General features: G+C 44.1%; 1 protein-coding gene across 6 annotated transcripts in view; it reads right to left on the bottom strand.

Moving 5' to 3' along the window:
• Positions 1-6,276: 6,276 nt before the first annotated feature.
• The window catches only part of LOC101419820 (signal-regulatory protein beta-1-like), an 89,461-nt gene continuing 76,669 nt past the window's right edge, over positions 6,277-19,068 (bottom strand). For all 6 annotated transcript variants that reach the window (XM_071211615.1, XM_071211613.1, XM_071211612.1 and 3 more), the window contains 4 exons: positions 14,305-14,619; positions 13,402-13,731; positions 8,585-8,693; positions 6,277-8,008 (listed from right to left, as the gene is read on the bottom strand). In XM_071211615.1, coding sequence (XP_071067716.1) covers positions 8,587-8,693; positions 13,402-13,731; positions 14,305-14,619 — 752 coding nt within the window. In that variant the 3' untranslated portion in view covers positions 6,277-8,008; positions 8,585-8,586. The remainder of the gene's footprint in view (positions 8,009-8,584; positions 8,694-13,401; positions 13,732-14,304; positions 14,620-19,068) is intronic.

Below are 19,068 nucleotides of genomic sequence, written 5' to 3'. Positions count from 1 at the left end.
GTGCTCTCTCCCATGCTTTTACTTCCCAGGTTCCAGCTCAAAACTCCAACCTCCTTCTCTGCAGTGTGGTTTCTCTATGAGTTCCTGCCCTTCAAGGGCATGGGGACTCAATATCCTACTGATGTGGCCCAGTCAAAGCCTTAATCGTTATTTAATCAAGTAAAAGTGAAACCTCTGAATCCAATATAATCTAATATGCCCAGAGGAAAAGACCAGTTTACAAATATAATACAATATCTATTTTTGGAATTCATAAACAATATCAAACTGCTACACAGCTGAAGGTCATGGTCTTCCCAGACGTAGCCCTTGCCGAGGAGCTTGAGACCAAGGGGGGAGAAGGTTGTGATGCAAGAAGGAACATTTGAAATACCAAGCAGGATTGTGACAACTTGTAATGAAGCACAAGACACTGATAAAAATGTTTATCTTTATGATTTTTTACACCCTTCTATAATTTGGGAGGGTGGTATCATTCTCTGCACTGTACAGAGGACAAAGCAAAGGTGCACAGAGTGCTAAGAGGCAGGGCTGAGGTGGAATTCCAGGCCTGAGTTCAAAACCCCTTGGTTTTCTTGGCCCCAGATTTCCCCACCAGTGTCTGTGCAGGAACAGGACGACTGAAGCTTCCTCTGCATTGACTTCTCCAAGTTGGCCTCACCTGGAACCTGAACATTTCAGAGCGCGTGTTCAGAGGAGTAGACACAGGGGAGGAAGGGGCACAGGTGGGCTGTGGGAGGGCTGCAGCCAGCTGTCCAGCCCAGCCCAACCCGGATCTGGAAGACCTGTGGCTGGAGCATGTCCCAGTCGGTTCCTCTGTGAATGAGATAGGGAGGACTCCTGGGTGGTACTGCAGGGACAGTTGCTGGACGTTGTATGTCCTCCCATGGCCCACTGGGTAGACTGGGGGAGAGTGTAAACTATAATATAGACCATTGCCTGTGTGGTGCAGCAGTGCTCAGAGATGTATTCACCAAGTGCAATGAATGTCCCATGATGATGGAGGAGGTTTTTGTTATGGGAGCAGTGGGGTGAGGAGGGTGAGGGGTATATGGGGACCTCATATTCTTGAATGTAACATAAAAATAAATAAATAAAGACAAAAAAAAAAATACAGGGTCCTATCACCTCAGTGAAATTTCTAGGTGTGCAGTGGTATGGGGCATGTCGAGATATCCCTCCTAAAGTGAAGGATAAGCTGTTGCATCTGGCCCTTCCTACAACCAAAAAAGAGGTACAAAACCTTAATTGGTCTCTGCAGATTTTGGAGACAGCACATTCCTCATTGGGATGTGCTACTTTGGTCCATTTACTGAGTGACCAGAAAAGCTGCTAGTTTTGATTAGGGACCAGAACAAGAAAAGGCTCTGTGTGCAAGCTGCATTATCACTTGGGCGATATGATCCAGCAGATCCAATGGTGCTGGAAGTTTCAGTGGAAAATAGAGAGACTGTCTGGGGCCATTGTCAGGTCTCTATAGGAGAATCACAACTTAGACCCTTAGGATTTTGGATTTTGGAGCTAAGTCTTGCCATTCTCTGCAGATAACTACACTTCTTTTGAGAAATAGCTTTTGACCTGCTCCTGGGCCTTAGTAGAGACTGATGCGCTTAATGAAATTATGAGATCTTAGTTGCCTGTCATGAGCTGGATATTGTCTGGCCCACCAAACCATAATGTTCAGTGTGCACAGCAATTCCATAAAGAAGCGGAGGTGGTATATACAAGATATGGCTCAAGTGGTCTTGAAGGCACAAGTAAGTTACCTGAGGAAGTAGCTCAAATGCCCACAGTCACCACCCCTGTGATGTTACTTCTCCTTTCCAGCCTGCAGTTTAGACCTCTTACAATCATTTGACTGAGGAAAAGGAAACTTGGGCCTGGTTTACAGATAGTTCTGCAAGATATGGAGGTACCACTCAAAAGTGGACATTTGCAACACTGCAGTCTTTTTATGGACATCCTTGAAGGAAAGTGATGAGGGCAAACCTTCCCAGTGGGCAGAACTTTGAGCAGCACACCTGGTTGTTCATTTCATTTGGAAGAAGAAATGGCCAGTGGTGCATTTGTACACCGATTCATGGGCTTTGCAAGTGGTTTGGCTCGATGGTCAGAGACTTAGAAGGAACATGATTGGAAAATTGTTGTCAAGAGGTCTGGGGAAGACATGTGAATAGACCTTTTTGAGTGGGCAAAGAACATGAAAATGTTTGTGTCCCACATGAAAGTTCACCAGAGGATGACTTCAACAGAGGAAGATTTTAGTAATCAACTGGATAAGAGGACCCGCTTTGTGGGTAATGCTCACCCTCTTTCCCCAGCCACTCCTGTCACTTCCCAATGGGCTCATGAACAAAGTGGCCATGGAGGTAGGACATGGGCTCAGCAATATGGACTTACCCTCACCAAGGTTGACTTGGCTATAGCCACTGTTGAGTGCCAAATCTGCCAGCTACAGAGACCTACACTAGTCCCCCAATACGGCACCATTACCCAAGATGATCAGCCTGTTGCCTGGTGGCAGGTTGATTACATTGGACCACTTCAACCTTGGAAGGACAGCAATTTGTTTTACCTGGAACAGACACATACTCCAGATATGGGTTTGCATTTCCTATACACAATGCTTCTTCCAAACATACCATCCATAGACTTACCACCATAGCATTCAACACAGCATTGCTTCTGATCAAGGAACCCATTTCACGCAAATGATGTGTGGGAATGGGCACATGTCTATTGAATTCACTGGTCTTACCATGTTCCCCATCAACCTGAAGCAGCTGGATTGGGAGAATGGTGGAATGGCCTTTTGAAGACTCAATTATGGCACCAACTAGGTAGCAATACCTTGCAGGGCTGGGGCAATGTTCTTCAGGAGGCTATGTATGCTGTAAATCAACATCCACTATATGGTGGTGTTTCTCCTGTTACCAGGAATCATGGGTCTAGGAATCAGGGAGTGGCATGGGAGTGGCAATATTCACTATTACCCCTAGTAACCAACTAGGAAAATTTTTCCTTCCTGTCCCCTCAACCTTAAGCTCTGTTGGTCTTTAATTCTTAATTCCAAAAGAGGAGTGCTGACACTAGGGAACACAACAATGATTCCATTGAACTGGAAGTTAAGACTGCCACCTGGCCACTTTGGGCTCCTCTTACCTCTGAATCAACAGGCAAAGAAGGGGATTACTGTATTGGCTGGGGGAACTGATCCTGATTTTCAAGGGGAAATAGGACTGCATCTACATAATGAGGGTAAAGAAGAATTTGCCTAGAATTCAGGAGATACTCTAGGGTGTTTCTTAGTACTGCCATACCCTGTGATTAAAGTCAATGGAAAATTTCAACAACCCAATCCAAGTAAGACTAACAATGGTCCAAATCTTCAGAAATGAAAGTTAAGGTCAGTCTACCAGGCAAAGAACCACAGCCAGATGAAGTGCTTGCTTAGGGTAATGGAAACATGGAAAGGGTAGTGAAAGAAAGTACTGATAAACATGAACTTTGACCATGTGACCAGTTACAGAAATGAGGACTATAATGATCATGAATCTTTCTTTCCTGTTTCATTATGAGTATGATTGTATATGTACACAAAACTAATTTCTTTGTTCTCTTCCCCAACTTTTGCCTTATCATATGACAAGTTGAATTAGTTTCATGTCATAATAATTAAGGATGCCAAGTTTAAGAGTAAATATTACTCAAGGACTTGCATCTGATTCTGTAGGGAATTAATGCATTTCCGGTTGTATGCAGGAGAGTTGAACATTATTAGGTAGAAAAAAAATATATGTATATATGCTTGTTTGTTATTGTTTTTACTTAGAGACTAAGTGTGGTTTAAGGTAATGTGTATGGTTGGCGAGTTGACAAGGGGTGGACTGTGATGGTTAGACTAATGTGTCAACTCAGCCAGGTAACTGTGCCCAGTTGTTAGGTCAAACAGCTACAGGGCTCATTGTAATACAAGGATATTTATAGGCTGTAGTGGTCAGTTAGTTTACTGCATAGATGGTTGATTTCATCTACGATCAGCTGGGGAGATTGCCATCAGCAATGAGTAATGTTTTACCCAATTAGTTGAATGCCTTAAAAAGGGAAGTGATTTCAGCCTTCAGAGAGAATTTCCCAGTTCACCTTTAGACAGCCAACGTCTCCTGGAAATTCATCAAGGACCTTCATTGATCAGAGACCCTGGTGTGCAGCCTGCCTGCAGAACCTGGACTTGTGTATCCCCACAGTCATGTGAGAGATTCTTATAAAATATCACACTATTTACAGATATCACCTGTTGATTCTGTTTCCCTAGAAAACCCTGACAAATACAATGGGCATGGAGGATTGTTTTTGGGTGAGTGATGAAAATGTTCTGGAATTAGACAGTGGTGATTGTTACACAATATTGCAAGTATGCTAGAAATCACTGGGTCATACACTCTGAGAAGGTGAATATTATGGAGTATGAATTAATTTTTAAGAAATGGCTTTATAATGTCCACATGGGTGAAATCTATGATAAAGTGAAGGTAAGTAGTTGTGCATTGAAGGGATAAGACAGAGGTATTGGGATACTATTGGGTTGGGCTTTGCAGGCTTGAGGGGGAATAGGGTTGGGAGGATGGGTCACATGGTCCAAGGAAATGGAGGGAGGGATGGGGGGAGCAAGTGAACATGGGAAAGTGTCAGGTATGTGGTTGAAACTATAATGTTGAGAAACCTCTTTAGGAAATATATTAAGGAAGAGTTACTGGTTTATGGTGTTTGATGGGGGGCATCTGGCAGACAGTGCACCTGGGGCAGGTTTCTAGGGAGTGTGTGAGTGCTCATCATGTCATAATGTGTTATATCAGTAGGTGGAGACCCATACAATGACAGTGAGTGGGAAAGTTTATGCCCCCATCCTGGAGACAGATAAAGTAGATACAACCCTGGGTATTGGTTCTTCTGAGGGCTACAGAGACCCACAGGTTCTATGGTAATGGCAGATGGAGTTCAGTGCCATGTCAGTTGGCCCTACTTTGGAGTTTGTGTTTTTGTGTGATGGAGCTGGACTTAGACGTCCAAAAGCCTCTCCTGTTACTTTATCGAAACTGTAGTTGGCGCTGGGGTTTAATGTATACCCAGGAGACCTGAATCTCTGGACTGACCATGTGATAGCCAGGCCCTGAGCCTCAAAAGACTTGCAACTCCAAACTCTGGTTTATTGGCTTACCCCACTCAGCTAACATGGAGGTGAAGAAGGTCAACCACCACACCAGGGAGCCAAGAGTGCCTACAGCTGAAAGCAGGAGAATTGCATCCAGGATTCATGTGGAATCTAAGCCCCCTCTTGATATAGATGTGGAGTGGACACAATCATTCTAAGGTCCACAGGATGGAGGAATAGAGTATGGATTAGGGTGGACTTACTAATATTCTATTCATGAACTATTGTGATTAATAATCAAAGAAAAAGTGGCATTGGTGTGGAAAAAGTGGCCATGGTGGCTGCTGGGGGTAGGGACTGGGAGGAAGAGATGTGTTGTGGGGGCATTTTTGGGACTTGGAGTTGTCCTGGGTGGTGCTGCAGGGACATTTACTGGACATTGTATGTCTTCTCATGGCCCACTGAGTGGACTGTGGGAGAGTGTGGGCTATGGTGTGGACCATTGGCCATGAGGTGCAGCAGTGCTCAGAGATGTATTCACCAAATGCAATGGATGTCTCATGATGATGGAGGAGGTTGTTGTTATGGGGAGAGGAGTGGGGTGAGGGGGGTGGGCGGTATATGGGGACCTCAAATTTTTTTAATGTAACATTAAAAAGCAAAGACAAACAAATTTTTTAAAAGTATACAATGAAAAGAAGACATGCATTTCTTTTAAACTACTCCTGATAAGTTTTTTCCACAGTAACAATACTATAATTCTCAGTGTTTCTACTATTGTAAATTGCAGTGTATTAAATAATAGCTTTAATAATATTTCATTTTCCTATATATTTATAACTGGACATAAGGGGTTGTTTAATATTGAGACAAAAACTTTTAAAGTCATGGTTGATCATTATTTTTTCCCATAGACTTTTTTTTTCGTGGAAAAACATTCTTATATTTGTACTATTAGCCAGAGTCATCATCCATAACAGGGTTCACTATATTATACAGTTCCATGTTTTATCATCTAGCTTTCCTTCTAGAGACATACATGCTCTAAACTTCCCCTTTCAGCCACAATCACACCCATAATTCAGCACTGTTATTTACACTCACCTTAATGTGCTACCATCACATCTATTCATTTCCAGACATTTACAATCAAACTTTTTTAAACATTCTGAAAAAATTAAATATCAGTTCCACAGTCTCTACCCTCCTATTTCTGGTAACCTACATACTACGCTGTAATTCCATGAGTTTGCTCAATATAATATGTTCATGTTAATGAGACCATACAATATTTGCCTTTTTGTGTCTGGCTCACTACACTCAACATAATGTCCTCAAGGTTTGGTCATGCTGTCATATGAATCAGAAGTTCATTCCTTCTAGCTGAATAATATTCCATCATATGTATGTACCACATTTGTTTATTCATTCATCAACTCATAGATTATTGGATTGATTTCATCTTTTGGCAATTGTGAATAATGCTGCTATGAACATCAGTGAGCAAAGCTGTTCATGTCCCTGCTTTCTCCCATTGATTATTAAGATCATTTTTCATGGTTTCAGTTTGCACAGTCATTTTTATGGTACCACACTACTGTGCAAACTGAGGACTGCCTGTTTTTAGTGTGTGAAATGGAAATAACTGCTAAGGAAAAAAACAATCAGAGTAAAAGGAGTTGGAATGCAAGGGTAAGAGGGGAAATAAATAATTTCAATAGGGTGGCCTAGGGGAAAATGCTTTTAATAAAGTGGGGAAAGTGCCTTTAATAAAGTGACATTTAAGCAGAGAGAAAGAAGGGAGGAAGCGAGTCATACAGATACATCAGGAAAGAAGCAGAGGAATGATATGATTTGTCTTCCATTTCCAGAGAATTCACCTGGCTTCTTCAGGAGCCAACCAAGGCTGAAAGAGAGATGCCAGTTAGAGGCATTAACAATGACTCAAGAAAGCATAATGGTGGCCAGGACCAGGAGCGGTGGAGGAGACGAGAAGTGCATAGCTTATGGACATAACTCAGTTAAAGCCAACTTGTACCAGCTCAGGAGAGCCAATCGTTGAATTTTCAGGAATCTTGTAGTCTTGCTGTTTAACTATTGGTAGCTTGAAATCCTAGCATACTGGTAGTATTTATACCACAGAAATTGGCAAATGCTACAAATTAGGTGTTTTTTCTTTCAGAAAGCCAATTAAATATTTATCACTGAATATAAGCATATTTACAAATGTATCTAAGCATTTTGAAGGCAATTTGAATATGTAGTAGAAACAAAAGAGAAGTAAAGAAGATGCCAAGGCTTTTGGACTGTCATGGAATTTGCACCATGAGCAACAGGGTTGGGAGAGATGCAGGGTTATAAAACACTAGTGTTCCCACAATAGGGAAAGGATGGGAAAATTTCTTCTGAGTTTTAGATTACTTTTCTTACACAAATAGGGATAGGTGTTCATTTATATACAGGAGGCTGTAGAGAATCTCAGCAATACTGGGGAGTCAGGGGTGGGCAGATCCAGAAGAGAATGATTCTTGAGAACGTGGACATGAGTATGTGGTTTGTGGACAAGTCCAAGTTGATATATAAGTGACATTCTGATACGTTTAGGAGACTTGACTTGTTTCTCACATTCTGGGGAAGTGCAGTGAGTCAGTTCCCAGACCCAGGAAGTAGGACCCAGCACTGGGGCATCAAGGATGATGAGAAGGAGCAACAGGAGGATGTGACCAGGGAGGGGAGGCGTGAGGAGTGGAGTCTGTGGAAGCTCCCAGTCAGCTCCTTCTCTCAGGCTGGGCCCCTCAGGGAGGAAGGAGGCAGCAGAGATGGAGGGTCCCACGTAGCAGGGAAGGAAGGAAGGAGCTGAGGAGGAAACAGGTTCATATTTATTTAATTATCTGCTTATCATTCATGATGCTCCCTCCTTGTCTACTCTACCCCAGTGCTTCTCTCCTCCTGGCTGCTGTCATGAGTGGAAGGAAGCCCCTGATATAGGACTGCTGCCATCTCAGCCTTTCTCCCTGAGTCTTGATCTCCCTTCCCAGTCCCTTCCATTCAGTCAGGAACATCCCTCAGAGCAGCCAATTCGAGGGTTCTCAACATTACTCTAAAAAATTGATTCCTTTTGTCCCCATGTAGTCCAACTTTTCAAATAATCTAGAGATGGCTTCCAAAGGAACAACTTCCCAGTTGTCCCTCTTTCAGCCCTACTCTGGTCACTTCCTCCATAGAACCTCTAGGACTTGGAGGATACCTTTTGAAAACTCTTCACTGCAGGACCCCACTTCCTGCAGGACCCCACACTTTTCATTCTCTTCAGTCCAGATGGATCCTGAAATTGTGTGACAAACAGGACCCCCTGAACTGGACACTCTCCATTCTGGGGATAGACCTTGGCCTGCCCCGCTCCCGACACCATGAGCCACGCCTTCAACTTACCATCAAGCCCTCTGCTTCCTGTAGACATAGATGGAAGAAACACATACTGCCAGCAGCACCTTGTATCCTACTAAGAGAATTACCACAAGTGGAGAACACGGCTCTGGGCCTGGAAATTAAGGTACAGGAGGAGCTATTAGAGGAGTCCTATAGGAGTCCATTTCCAGGGGCTCTACCAACTACATTGAGGCCACCTGAGCCCATCAGTGCTCTAAAGCCTTTGAACTTGTGCCCTATGGAAAGAATGAGATTCCCCATTCTCACTCACCCCATTCTCAGACTGTAAGGAGAGTCCTATTCTCACTGGACTCAGAGATGCTTACATATGGTGCCTGGATTATTTACTTGATCCTTACAACTCTTTGGGGCAGGTATTATTATTCTCATTCTGATAAGGACTTTAAGGATCAGAGAGTTTAGGGAGGGACACCAAATCTAGGGAAACCCATTCCTGTGGTCCCTTACCATGATCACTGAGACACTCAGGGCCATAGGAATTGACATCAATATAGCATGACTTATATTGAGAATGGGTTTCATCATGGGAATTTCAAGACTACACTGCTTAGCACCTTGGGTGGGGCAGGATCACTTCCATGACCCATGAGTCAAGGGGTTCCTCAGGGTGGCCTGACCTAATGGCATCTACTGGCTGGAAAATATCTGATCAGTGTAGGAAATGGTCATCAGGCTTAGGAGGGGCCTCAAACATGACCTAGTCTACCTTGGCCCCAGTGCAGATGTCATTTTAAAATTTCCTATTAAACACAGAAAGTTGGAAATGGGGAGGGACACTTTTGGATTCTTTGCATTTTCACAATGAGGAGTTTTGCTTTTTAGAATAAAAAAAAGATATTTAAATTTCCTTTTATAAATGAAATAATGCTAGTGTCTCCCCAGGAAGGAATGGAGACCTTATTGTCTGTTGCTGGGAGAGATTTTGGGGACTAACCATTGTCAGCAGAGTAAACTTTGGGCTTGTCTCTCAGGTGAAGAGTGCTGCATTGCCCAAGTCACACCTCCGTCTGGTGGGGGAGGGGCATCCCACATCCAACAGTGGGCTGAATTGGGGGTTTACATTTTCACACCTCCCCTCCATTTGAAACACCTCTAGAGACCTACTTAGCTATATAGCTCTCTGAGGGTTTGTGGTGCCTGATTGCTGTCCACCATATTTCTCTGCTAGTCCTGCTTCCTTCTCCCTCCTCATGTTGATCCTGACAGTGTTCCACAATAAGCTTCCTGCATGCTTATATCCACTTCAGAGTCTGCTTCCCAGGGAAAAGAATTTATGAGAGTTGGTACTCAGAGTGACCTGAACAGCAGACTGTAAATGCAAATTTGGGAGGGGATCACTTATCAGCTGAGTGTCAGTGAGGACCCCATCTCTGATGGTAAGTGGAATGTGGATATTCCCTAGCTTGCCATCGTGACACAATTGTAAACACTTTCACTCATACTGCACTGAAATAGTATGCCATAGGAAGGGTATAACCTGGCATCAGACATTTGAAAAATTGTTGGAAAATGGTATTATAAAGCCTTTGGAATTAGATGGCTGTCGCCGGCGCATCAGACCTTTGGAGAAAGACAATGAAAATCTGAGTGACTAATTGCCAGTTGAATGAAAAGGTGAAAGCCAGAGGACTTCTTGGCACCCTTGTAGATTCTTATTATCTTTAGACAGAAGGCAGAAGAAAAAACTGAGGATTTGGGCCCAGTACATAATTATAAGCGTAGCAGTACTATGGAGTTGACTGAAGTCTCAACCTCAGTGAGCCTGCTGTGTTAAGGATAGAGCCCTGGTTGGGAAGAAGGACAGTGGAATAGGCAGCAGAATCCCTCTCTCACATAGAGGTAGCAGGCAACCTCACCTGGGAAGGACTTTTCCCCTGCAAGTGGCAGTGGGAGCAGTGAGAGCCACAGCAGCACCCCTAAAGCAAGCAGACCAAAATATCACATCAACGCCTCTGAGAATTAAACTTCAGTTGGAGTCTCAGACCACAGACATAAACCAGGACCTGCATGGTATACCTAAACATGCTAGCTACCTGCTAAAATAGAATATTTAAATTAGACCTAGAGTTCCCAAACATAATAGCTAAAATATAATGAATTCAATAAAAGTATCCTGTCACAGTGAGAAACTGGAGAATCACAACTTGAATGAGAACATAATCAACAAATGCCAATAGCAAGGTGAAGTAGATGTTGGAATTAGCTGATAGGGAATTTAAAGCAAACATTATAAAAATGCTTCAGGAATTACAAACTATATTGAATCAACAAATAAGAAGTTAGAAAGAAGAACCAAATGGAAATTTTATAACTGAAAATAAAATAATTCAAATGAAAAACTAACAGGAAGGCTCAATAGTAGGACTGAGATGACAGAATAGAATCAGGGAAATTGAGTACAAATTAATAGAATTTATCCAATCTGAACAGGAGAAAATAAACTATTAAAGAAATGAATGGAGAATGTAAACAAAAATACAGCACGTCAAAACTTACGGGAAGCAGTGGGAGTGGTGCTCAGAGGGAAATTTATAGCTATGAAGACCTACATTAAAGAAAAATAAGGATCTCTAATCAATAACCTAAGAGAAAAGACACAAATAATGTGGGTCATCCATGGACAGTGCAAACATGATGCTGAGGTTCTCAGAGGGAAAATATTTGTTGCCAACAGCAATGGAGGAACCAGGATGTGGATAAATATCTCAAGCATGAGGAACAGAAACATGTTCCTTCTCATCTGTTTCAGCACAAATTCATTCAAACTCTCAATAGGCAATTAGGTGTGATGGGGGTAGAGATGAGGAAAAGAGACAGGTGGGAAGTAGGGGAGGTGCTACTGGCCTCCAGATTTTGCAAAACTCCGGCTGTCCACCAATCTGTGCCTGAGACCCTGCCCATGTGCACTGGGTTTGGGGGTTTGAAGAGGAGCTCTGAACCCAGGAGACTTGAAATGGAGAGCAGAGGACTTGGTTCCTTGGCTGGCAGGGGATCCTGGACTAGAATATCATTCTTAATCAGGAACAGAGCTCCAATATCAGAAAGATTGGCTCAAATCAATGCTCCTGATTAGTTATGTGACCTTGGGCAAGACTTCCACCCTTTGACTTCCTCTTCTCTTTGGGAGTCAATAACAATCTCTACCTCATTAGATGGTTTTGAGGATTAACTACGTACCTACTTAACTAACTAATCTAACTAAATGATGAACCAACTAATTAATTCTGTCATCCTTTTTTAAGTATTTACTGAGGGCCTATGGCATATTCAGCTTTGTGCCAGGTCCTGAAGCTCCAGTGCTGAGCAGTCCTGGTTCTACCAGCAGAGACTCAGACTGGAGAGGTCACCAAGCTCATCACCTTCAACACTCTTGTGTGCAAACAGAGGCTCAAAGAGTCTTGTCCAGGATCACACAGAAAGTTGTGACAGAGCCAAATGGAAATCCAGACACCCCATCTCCCAGTGAACTGTTCATGACATGAAAACCAGTCTTTGATAAAAATAAAGAAGACACTAAGTCTTCTTTAGAGCTTCCCTGTTTTCTCTTGAAGGATGTGTTAAGAAAAGAAATGTTGGGATAGAGTGTCTGCCTACCACATGGGAGGTCCACGGTTTAAACCCCGGGCCTCCTTGACCCGTGTGGAGCTGGCCCATGCGCAGTGCTGATGTGCGCAAGGAGTGCCGTGCCATGCAAGGGTGGCCCCTGTGTAGGGGAGCCCCACGTGCAAGGAGTGTGCCCTGTAAGGAGAGCCACCCAGTGTGAAAGAAAGTGCAGCCTGCTCAAGAATGGCACTGCACACGCGGAGAGCTGACACAGCAAGATGATGCAACAGAAAGAAACACAGATTCCTGGTGCTGCTGATAAGGATAGAAGCGTTCACAGAAGCACACACAGCGAATGGACACAGAGAGCAGACAACTGGGGGAGGGGGAGAAGGGGGGAAAAATAAATAAAAAAAAACAAAACAAGAAATGTCCTCAAATTGAATCCTTTCAAAGCCTGTGTTGTGAGCCAGCCATCAGTCCTGCTGACAAGGTAATGGAACGTTCCAAATGGCTTTACTGCCCATATATGTTCTGCCATTTAGAAGAAAGAAGAGGAATACATTGATGACAGCCTGGAAGGGATTGAACAAATGATGTTCTGAAAATTGTCCACTCTCTCAGGAGAGTAAATCGGTACAAACCCTTTAGAGGTAACCTGGTAGTGTCATAGGCTTAAATAGGCTACTTTTGATAAAGAAATGCCCCTTTGGGAATAAATCCCATAGAAAATGTTGCATGTTTAAAGGACATATGTCCAAGGACTTTCTTTGCAGCATCAATCACACTTCACTCAAACCATGAAATCCTAAATTCTGCCCTTTCCCCCATCCCTGCGGGATGGTTGGACAGACTATGGGACAGGCAGGCTTGGTCAGCCAGGGAGAGCAGGTGAGGTGAGAGAGGAAAAGGAAGAGGAAGAGGGGTGTGAATGTAACAATTGTAGGCTGAAGAATACGAGGCATGAACAGGATGATCCCGCTTCCTCCCTCCCATTACCCTCCCTCCCTCTCTACTTTAACACACATTTATGTAAAAAGAACTCTATAGATAAATTCCAAATTCTTACCAGCAGTGGGTGACCCTTGAGGTGTGGGATTTGGGGGAAGGGAACTCACTTTTACATTCTACTTTATATATATAGATGTCTAGATCATTCTATAATAACCATGGATTACTATTTTAACATTAACAAGCAAAGATTAAATTAAGATGCAACTTAGAAAGAGCCAGGTGGGGTGGAGTGGAGGCCTCACCAGGTGATGTTCCTAGGTCTTGGTTCTTCGAGGGGGAAGAGCCCTTCAAGGTCTGCTCTCTGCTGACTGCTGGCTGTCCATCATGCTCCACCTGGCAGGTGAGCACCACATCTTCCCTGTGGGCCAATGAGTTCACCAGGAGCCAGCTTGATAGGTTATAGGTCCCATCCTTGTTCTCTACAGAGCTCGAGGCTGTTTCTGTTCGGGACATGCTTCCATTCTCCAACCAGGTCAGCTGTACTTTCTGGGGGTAGAACCTCTCCACCTGGCAGGTGACGTTCACCTGGTTCCCTGGCATGGGGTGTTGCATCATCATCAAGGTGGGCTGAACTGAAACAGCACAGGGCAGAGGCTCTGACCACAGGGATACACATCACAGGAGAAGGGCTTGATGATGGTAAGTTCCCACCACCACAGCAAGGGAATTAATTACCCAGGATGGAGCCAAACATGCAGTGGGCACTCAAAACACTGAGCATGGTGCCTAGCACAGAGTAGTCATTCAAGGACTGGTAGCTTCTATTAGGGTAACAATGAGTGAAATCAACAGCATGCAGTTGGAGTATAAAAACTATAGCAAAATTAATGAAATCCCAAATAACAGAGTACAGCACAGGGTAGGTTCTCAATAATTACGGTTGCTGTTGGTAAAATAAATGGTACTGACAATAAAAGAAATGAAACTACTTAGCATGGCTCTTGGCACATGGCAGGTGGTCAACCAACAGCTGCCAATAAATAAACAATAAGGAAAAGTGCAGAGCCAAGCGCCTGGCCTCTCATGGGTGCAGGGGCCAGGGAAGGACAACTAGGAATTAGACTCCAGGCAAGTCAGGCCCTGGAGCAGAACCCAGGTGAGCAGCCTTGTTGGGGTGCGGTTGGGGCAGGTGTGTGGGTCTCTACCTCGGATGAACTCAGACAAGTTGACTGTCCCACGGAGAGGGGTCTGCAAAGTGTCATGGGCCACCTCGCAGATGACCTGGGAGCGGACATCCCCTAGGCTCAGCTGCACCTGGGATTGGCTGGAGATGCTGTAGGAGACGCTGTTTTCTGGTGGGACCACAGTGGTCTGGAGGGCCGGGAGCACATTCCCATTTTTGAACCATGTCAGGGCAACATTCCTGGGGGAGAATCCATGGGACTCGCAGGTAAAGGTCACAGCCTGCCCAGGCGTGGCCTTCGCCGAGGAGCTTGAGACCACAGGGGTAGAGGGTTTAGCTACAAGAAGGAGCATTTAAAATAGTAAGCAGGATTGCAACAACCACTAATGAAGTACAAGACAAAGGTAAGAATCTTCACCGCTGCTTTTACTTCTCTCTATCATGCTGGGAGGGCTGTTGTTCTCCCCACCATATAGAGGAGGAAGCAGAGGTGCAGAGGAGCTAAGAGGTAAGGCCAGGATGGAATTTCTGGCCTGTGCAGGAACAGGATGACTGAGGCTCCCTCTGTGTTGACTCCTCCCAGCCGGCCTCACCTGGACCTGAACATTTCAGAGCGAGTGTTCATAGAAGTGGACGCAGGGGAGGAAGGGACATGGGGGGCTGTGGGCGGGCTGGAGCCAGCTGCCTAGCCCAGCCCTGCCAGGACCCGGGAGCCTAGCATATTGATCCTCCTACCCGTCCTGTGAGGGGTCAAAGGTTGGTCCCTATTGATCAGGTGAGGCTCAGAGAGGAATGTGGCTGGCCCAGGTACAAGGCCAGCAAACGGGGGAGCCACCCAACCAAAGACTGGTTAATTCCTGTGTCTCTGTTCTTTCTCTTTCTGATTCTCAGTGTCCACTTTTCTGAAAAAAAAAGTAGATAAAACAGCAACCTGGTAGGATTAGAGATGATTTATGTAAAACATAGAGCCTACATACAGCAGGTGCATAACAAATAACTATTATTAAGATGTTAATAGCATCTGTTATAACATCTGGCTGCTACTAGTCCTTAAGTTACATATTTAACCTTTACACAGTAAGGAGAACAAACAAAAGCATAGAAAGCCCACCAAGAAGTCTCAAATCCTGCTCTTGCAGCTGCCATGAAAAAGCCAAATGAAAAAGCAGCCAAAACCATCAAATGATGATTCTCTAACTTTTTAAAAAATAATCCCCTTAGCAAACAAGTTTTTTAATTGGCTTTCAAAACAAAAACCAGTCACAGGCATTCTCCTCCCTATTAGCTCTTTTTGGAAAGCTGGCAGCATTTTGAAATGAGGGAGGGAATAGATTTCATCAGTGACATTTTGGTGTTGAGGCTGGGAGGGTTCTGGGATTAACAGTGAGGATTTGTTGTGATTCTGGCACCTGTTTAGATGCAAAAATGGGGAAGGATAGGGAGGTCCTCCCAGCAGTAAAGCTGGAATCACAGCAGTGCTTTGTCTGGGTTCCCTTCCTTGGAAGCCACGCCTCAGCCCAAGCATGTCCATGGGATGGTGTCTACACCTCACCAGACAGCTGTCACCAGCACATGCTCTTCTGAAGCACTCACACCCCGAAAATCTTTTCTCACTGCCCAGTTCCATAAGGAACCACCTTTGTGAAGGAAAAACATATTTTTCCTGTGTGACTTTGAAGAACATCTATGTCAGTGGTGTCAGCTTTGGCAGTGTATTAGCATCATCTGGTGTGTAATTCAAAGGTGTAGATGCCCAGGCTCATGTCAGACCAATGAAGTCAGAACATCATGCAGGAGCTGGGGGGAGACACTGGGTCTGGGGATGTTTTTTTCCAAAAGTGATTCTAGTGATTAGACAAGATTGAAAACAACCCTTCTGCACATTTACATTTACACTCCATTTACGTTTGACTCTGGAGAGGAAAACTGGCCTGTCCAAGTTCCCAATGCTTTCATGTAAAATGGCTTATGTCAATTGAACGCTTACCACAGGCCAGGCACTGTTCTCAGTCCTCACATGTTAATACCCTCAGTCCTTGTAACTCACTCAGCGGTTGTAGTTTTCATCAACAGATGAGCAAGCCAAGACCCACAGGATTTGAACCCAGCATCCATGCTCTCATAATCACTGTGCTACTGATGACCAGTAATACCCTAATGCCACGAAAGGCCAAGACCTTATATGCATCCTCTCAAGTCTTGAGAAACCCAGGAATTGTAGCCATGACTACTACCATTTCACAAATGGGGAAACCAAGCATTTGAGGGAAATCCAGACTTGCATAAGACCCCACAGCTTTGGGATGACAACAACCATCATTTACAGGTCCAAGTGATTATCCACATTCTACAGATGAGGAAACAGGCCCAGCACAGGGAACCCAGTCACTTAAGGTCATATGACCTTGATATAAAACCTTGACTTTCCTGGAACCTTCGCTGTGAGAGGCACTTTACATGCAAGTCCATTCAACTCTCTTAAGAGCCCATGCTCACCCCAATTACAGATGAGAGGACCGGGGCTCAGAAGCATGAACGGCATCCAGGGGGGTTTCCTGAGGCCCCCTAAGCTTTCTCTTGCTCCATCTTCCCAAGGCTCAGCACTAACTTCTACCCTCATGTGTTCCCTGTGAGGTTCCTGACTTCAAGCAATCATAGGAGTCGTCCTGCTAAGCCCCAGGCCTGGGTGCCTGTAGTGGCAATACAGGGAAGATGCTGAGCCTCTGACCACCTGAGTCTAGGATATAAACACTTGCTCACAAGGGAACCTGGCACCATCTAGAAATGCCTTCATCTCAGTATTCCTTTGTCTTCATGATCATGAAATGGGGATGCACGTTGTTTCCTAGGATAGCAACAAGCTTATCCCTGTTCAACCAAAGCTCTTCTCCAGAGCTTGCTCCTGGGGCTGCTCAGTGAAGGCGCAACATCACCACAATGGGAGAGTAGCTTCCTAAGTGCTCTCATGCTGAGGTGACTCCCAATGGGGGAGGACAGTCTAGTATGTCAAGCCCTCAGCATTGTCGTAAGTATCTGGGAATCTGGTCGTTCAATCAGGGAAGATTGGTTGTTACTGTGGGACTTGAGGGGTGCGGGAGAGGGGAATAGAATAGATGGAAGCAGGGTAACTGGGGGGCAAAGGAAGTGTTCCACAGGATCATGCAATGATGGATATAGGACATGTTAAATTACACCAAAAATGTATAAAAGTGTATGGGCTAAAATATAACCCATAATGTAAAACATAAGGTAACTAAACATTTAGAAAATTGTATCATCTAAAATATAAACCATAATGTAAACCAAAATGGAACTATGTTTGATAGCTATGTTTCAAAATCTGTACATCAGCTACGGCAAATATAACATGAACATGTAAAAAGATCATTGCTGGGGAAGGGGGAAAAGGGTTTGATGTTGGATATATGGGAGACCCCTATATTGTATATGTGACTTTACTGTGATCTAAAACTTTTTTGAACACAAAATTAAAAATTAGGAAAAATAATATAAGAAAGGATGTAGACACTGAGAAAGAAATGAAAGAAATTGCCTTGCCACTGTACATACAGGGCAACACCTATTACAGTGATGAAAAGCAAAATGTCAAAACAAAGTATTATGGTATTTTTAATTTTTTAATACCCCAACTTATTTTTACTTTATTTTAGTGTTTCAAAATTAGTGTGTATTCTATTTCTAATCTTTAAACCTATCAGTACTATTTCATTTTCCTATTAACTGAATTTGGCAATATATTAGGCTTCATTTTTGAAGACGCTTTGGATCACAGAGGGGTTCAAATATGGCAGGGGAAGAACATTGGTGTGGGGGGTTATTGATGGGGGGAACATGGTTGGGAAGGAGTTCTTCAGGACATGTATATAGGGTACATAAAAATATTTGGATATAGGTTGGGTATTTTCATAGTAGTTACAGTTACAAATGACAACTGAGGGAGTGCTGAGTTCTAGCCAGGGGAGTTCTGTCACATTCCCCAACAGAACAGTAACAGTCCCCCAAGTGCAAGAGCAAAGACCAGTGAAGAAGGATGCTCCAATGATGAGCCCTTGATACTGATGAGCCTGTGTGTCTGAAATTTCAATTAGGCCTAGAGTTGCAGGGTGCCTAAGAGTTACATACTGAGAGCATCCACGTTGCTCAAATGTGGCCACTCTCTAAGCCAAACTCAGCATGTAAATGCATCACCTTCCCCCCAGCATGGGACATGACCCAGGGATGAGTCTCCCTGGTGCCAAGGCATTACTATCAATCACAAACTGGTGATACAACTAGAAAAGACCTTGAATAAAAGGGGGAAATGGTAAAGACAAATGAGTTTATATGGCTAAGACTCTTCAAAAAAGAGTCAGGAGGTCATCAGAGGGGTCATGCTTATGCATGCCTCAGCAGGACCCCAGAGACAGCCAAAGTAGATACAACCACCAGTACTGGTGGTCCTGAGGGCTATGGAGACACACAGTTTCTACGGTCATGGCTGATGGCTCTGGAGTTCAGTGCCTTGTCAGTGGGCTCTACTTTGGAATTTGTGCTCCTGAGTGTGAAGGAGCTGGACTTAGACATGACCTTTCTACATATGCCTCTTGTGTCACTTTTACTGAACCTGTGGTTCGTGCTCTGGTTGCTGTATACACGGAAACTTCAATCTCTGGACTGTCCATGTGCCAGCTGGGTCCTGAGCCTCAGCAGAGTTGCAACTTCTACTCTCTGGTTTGTTGGACTTACACAGGTCAGTTAACCAGGAGATAAAGATGGTCAACCAACA

The sequence above is a fragment of the Dasypus novemcinctus genome, chromosome 24, assembly GCF_030445035.2.
Source record: "Dasypus novemcinctus isolate mDasNov1 chromosome 24, mDasNov1.1.hap2, whole genome shotgun sequence".
Taxonomy (NCBI): Eukaryota; Metazoa; Chordata; class Mammalia; order Cingulata; family Dasypodidae; genus Dasypus; species Dasypus novemcinctus.
Note: the sequence above shows the minus strand (reverse complement) of the source record. Positions and strands in the feature narration are given on the sequence as shown.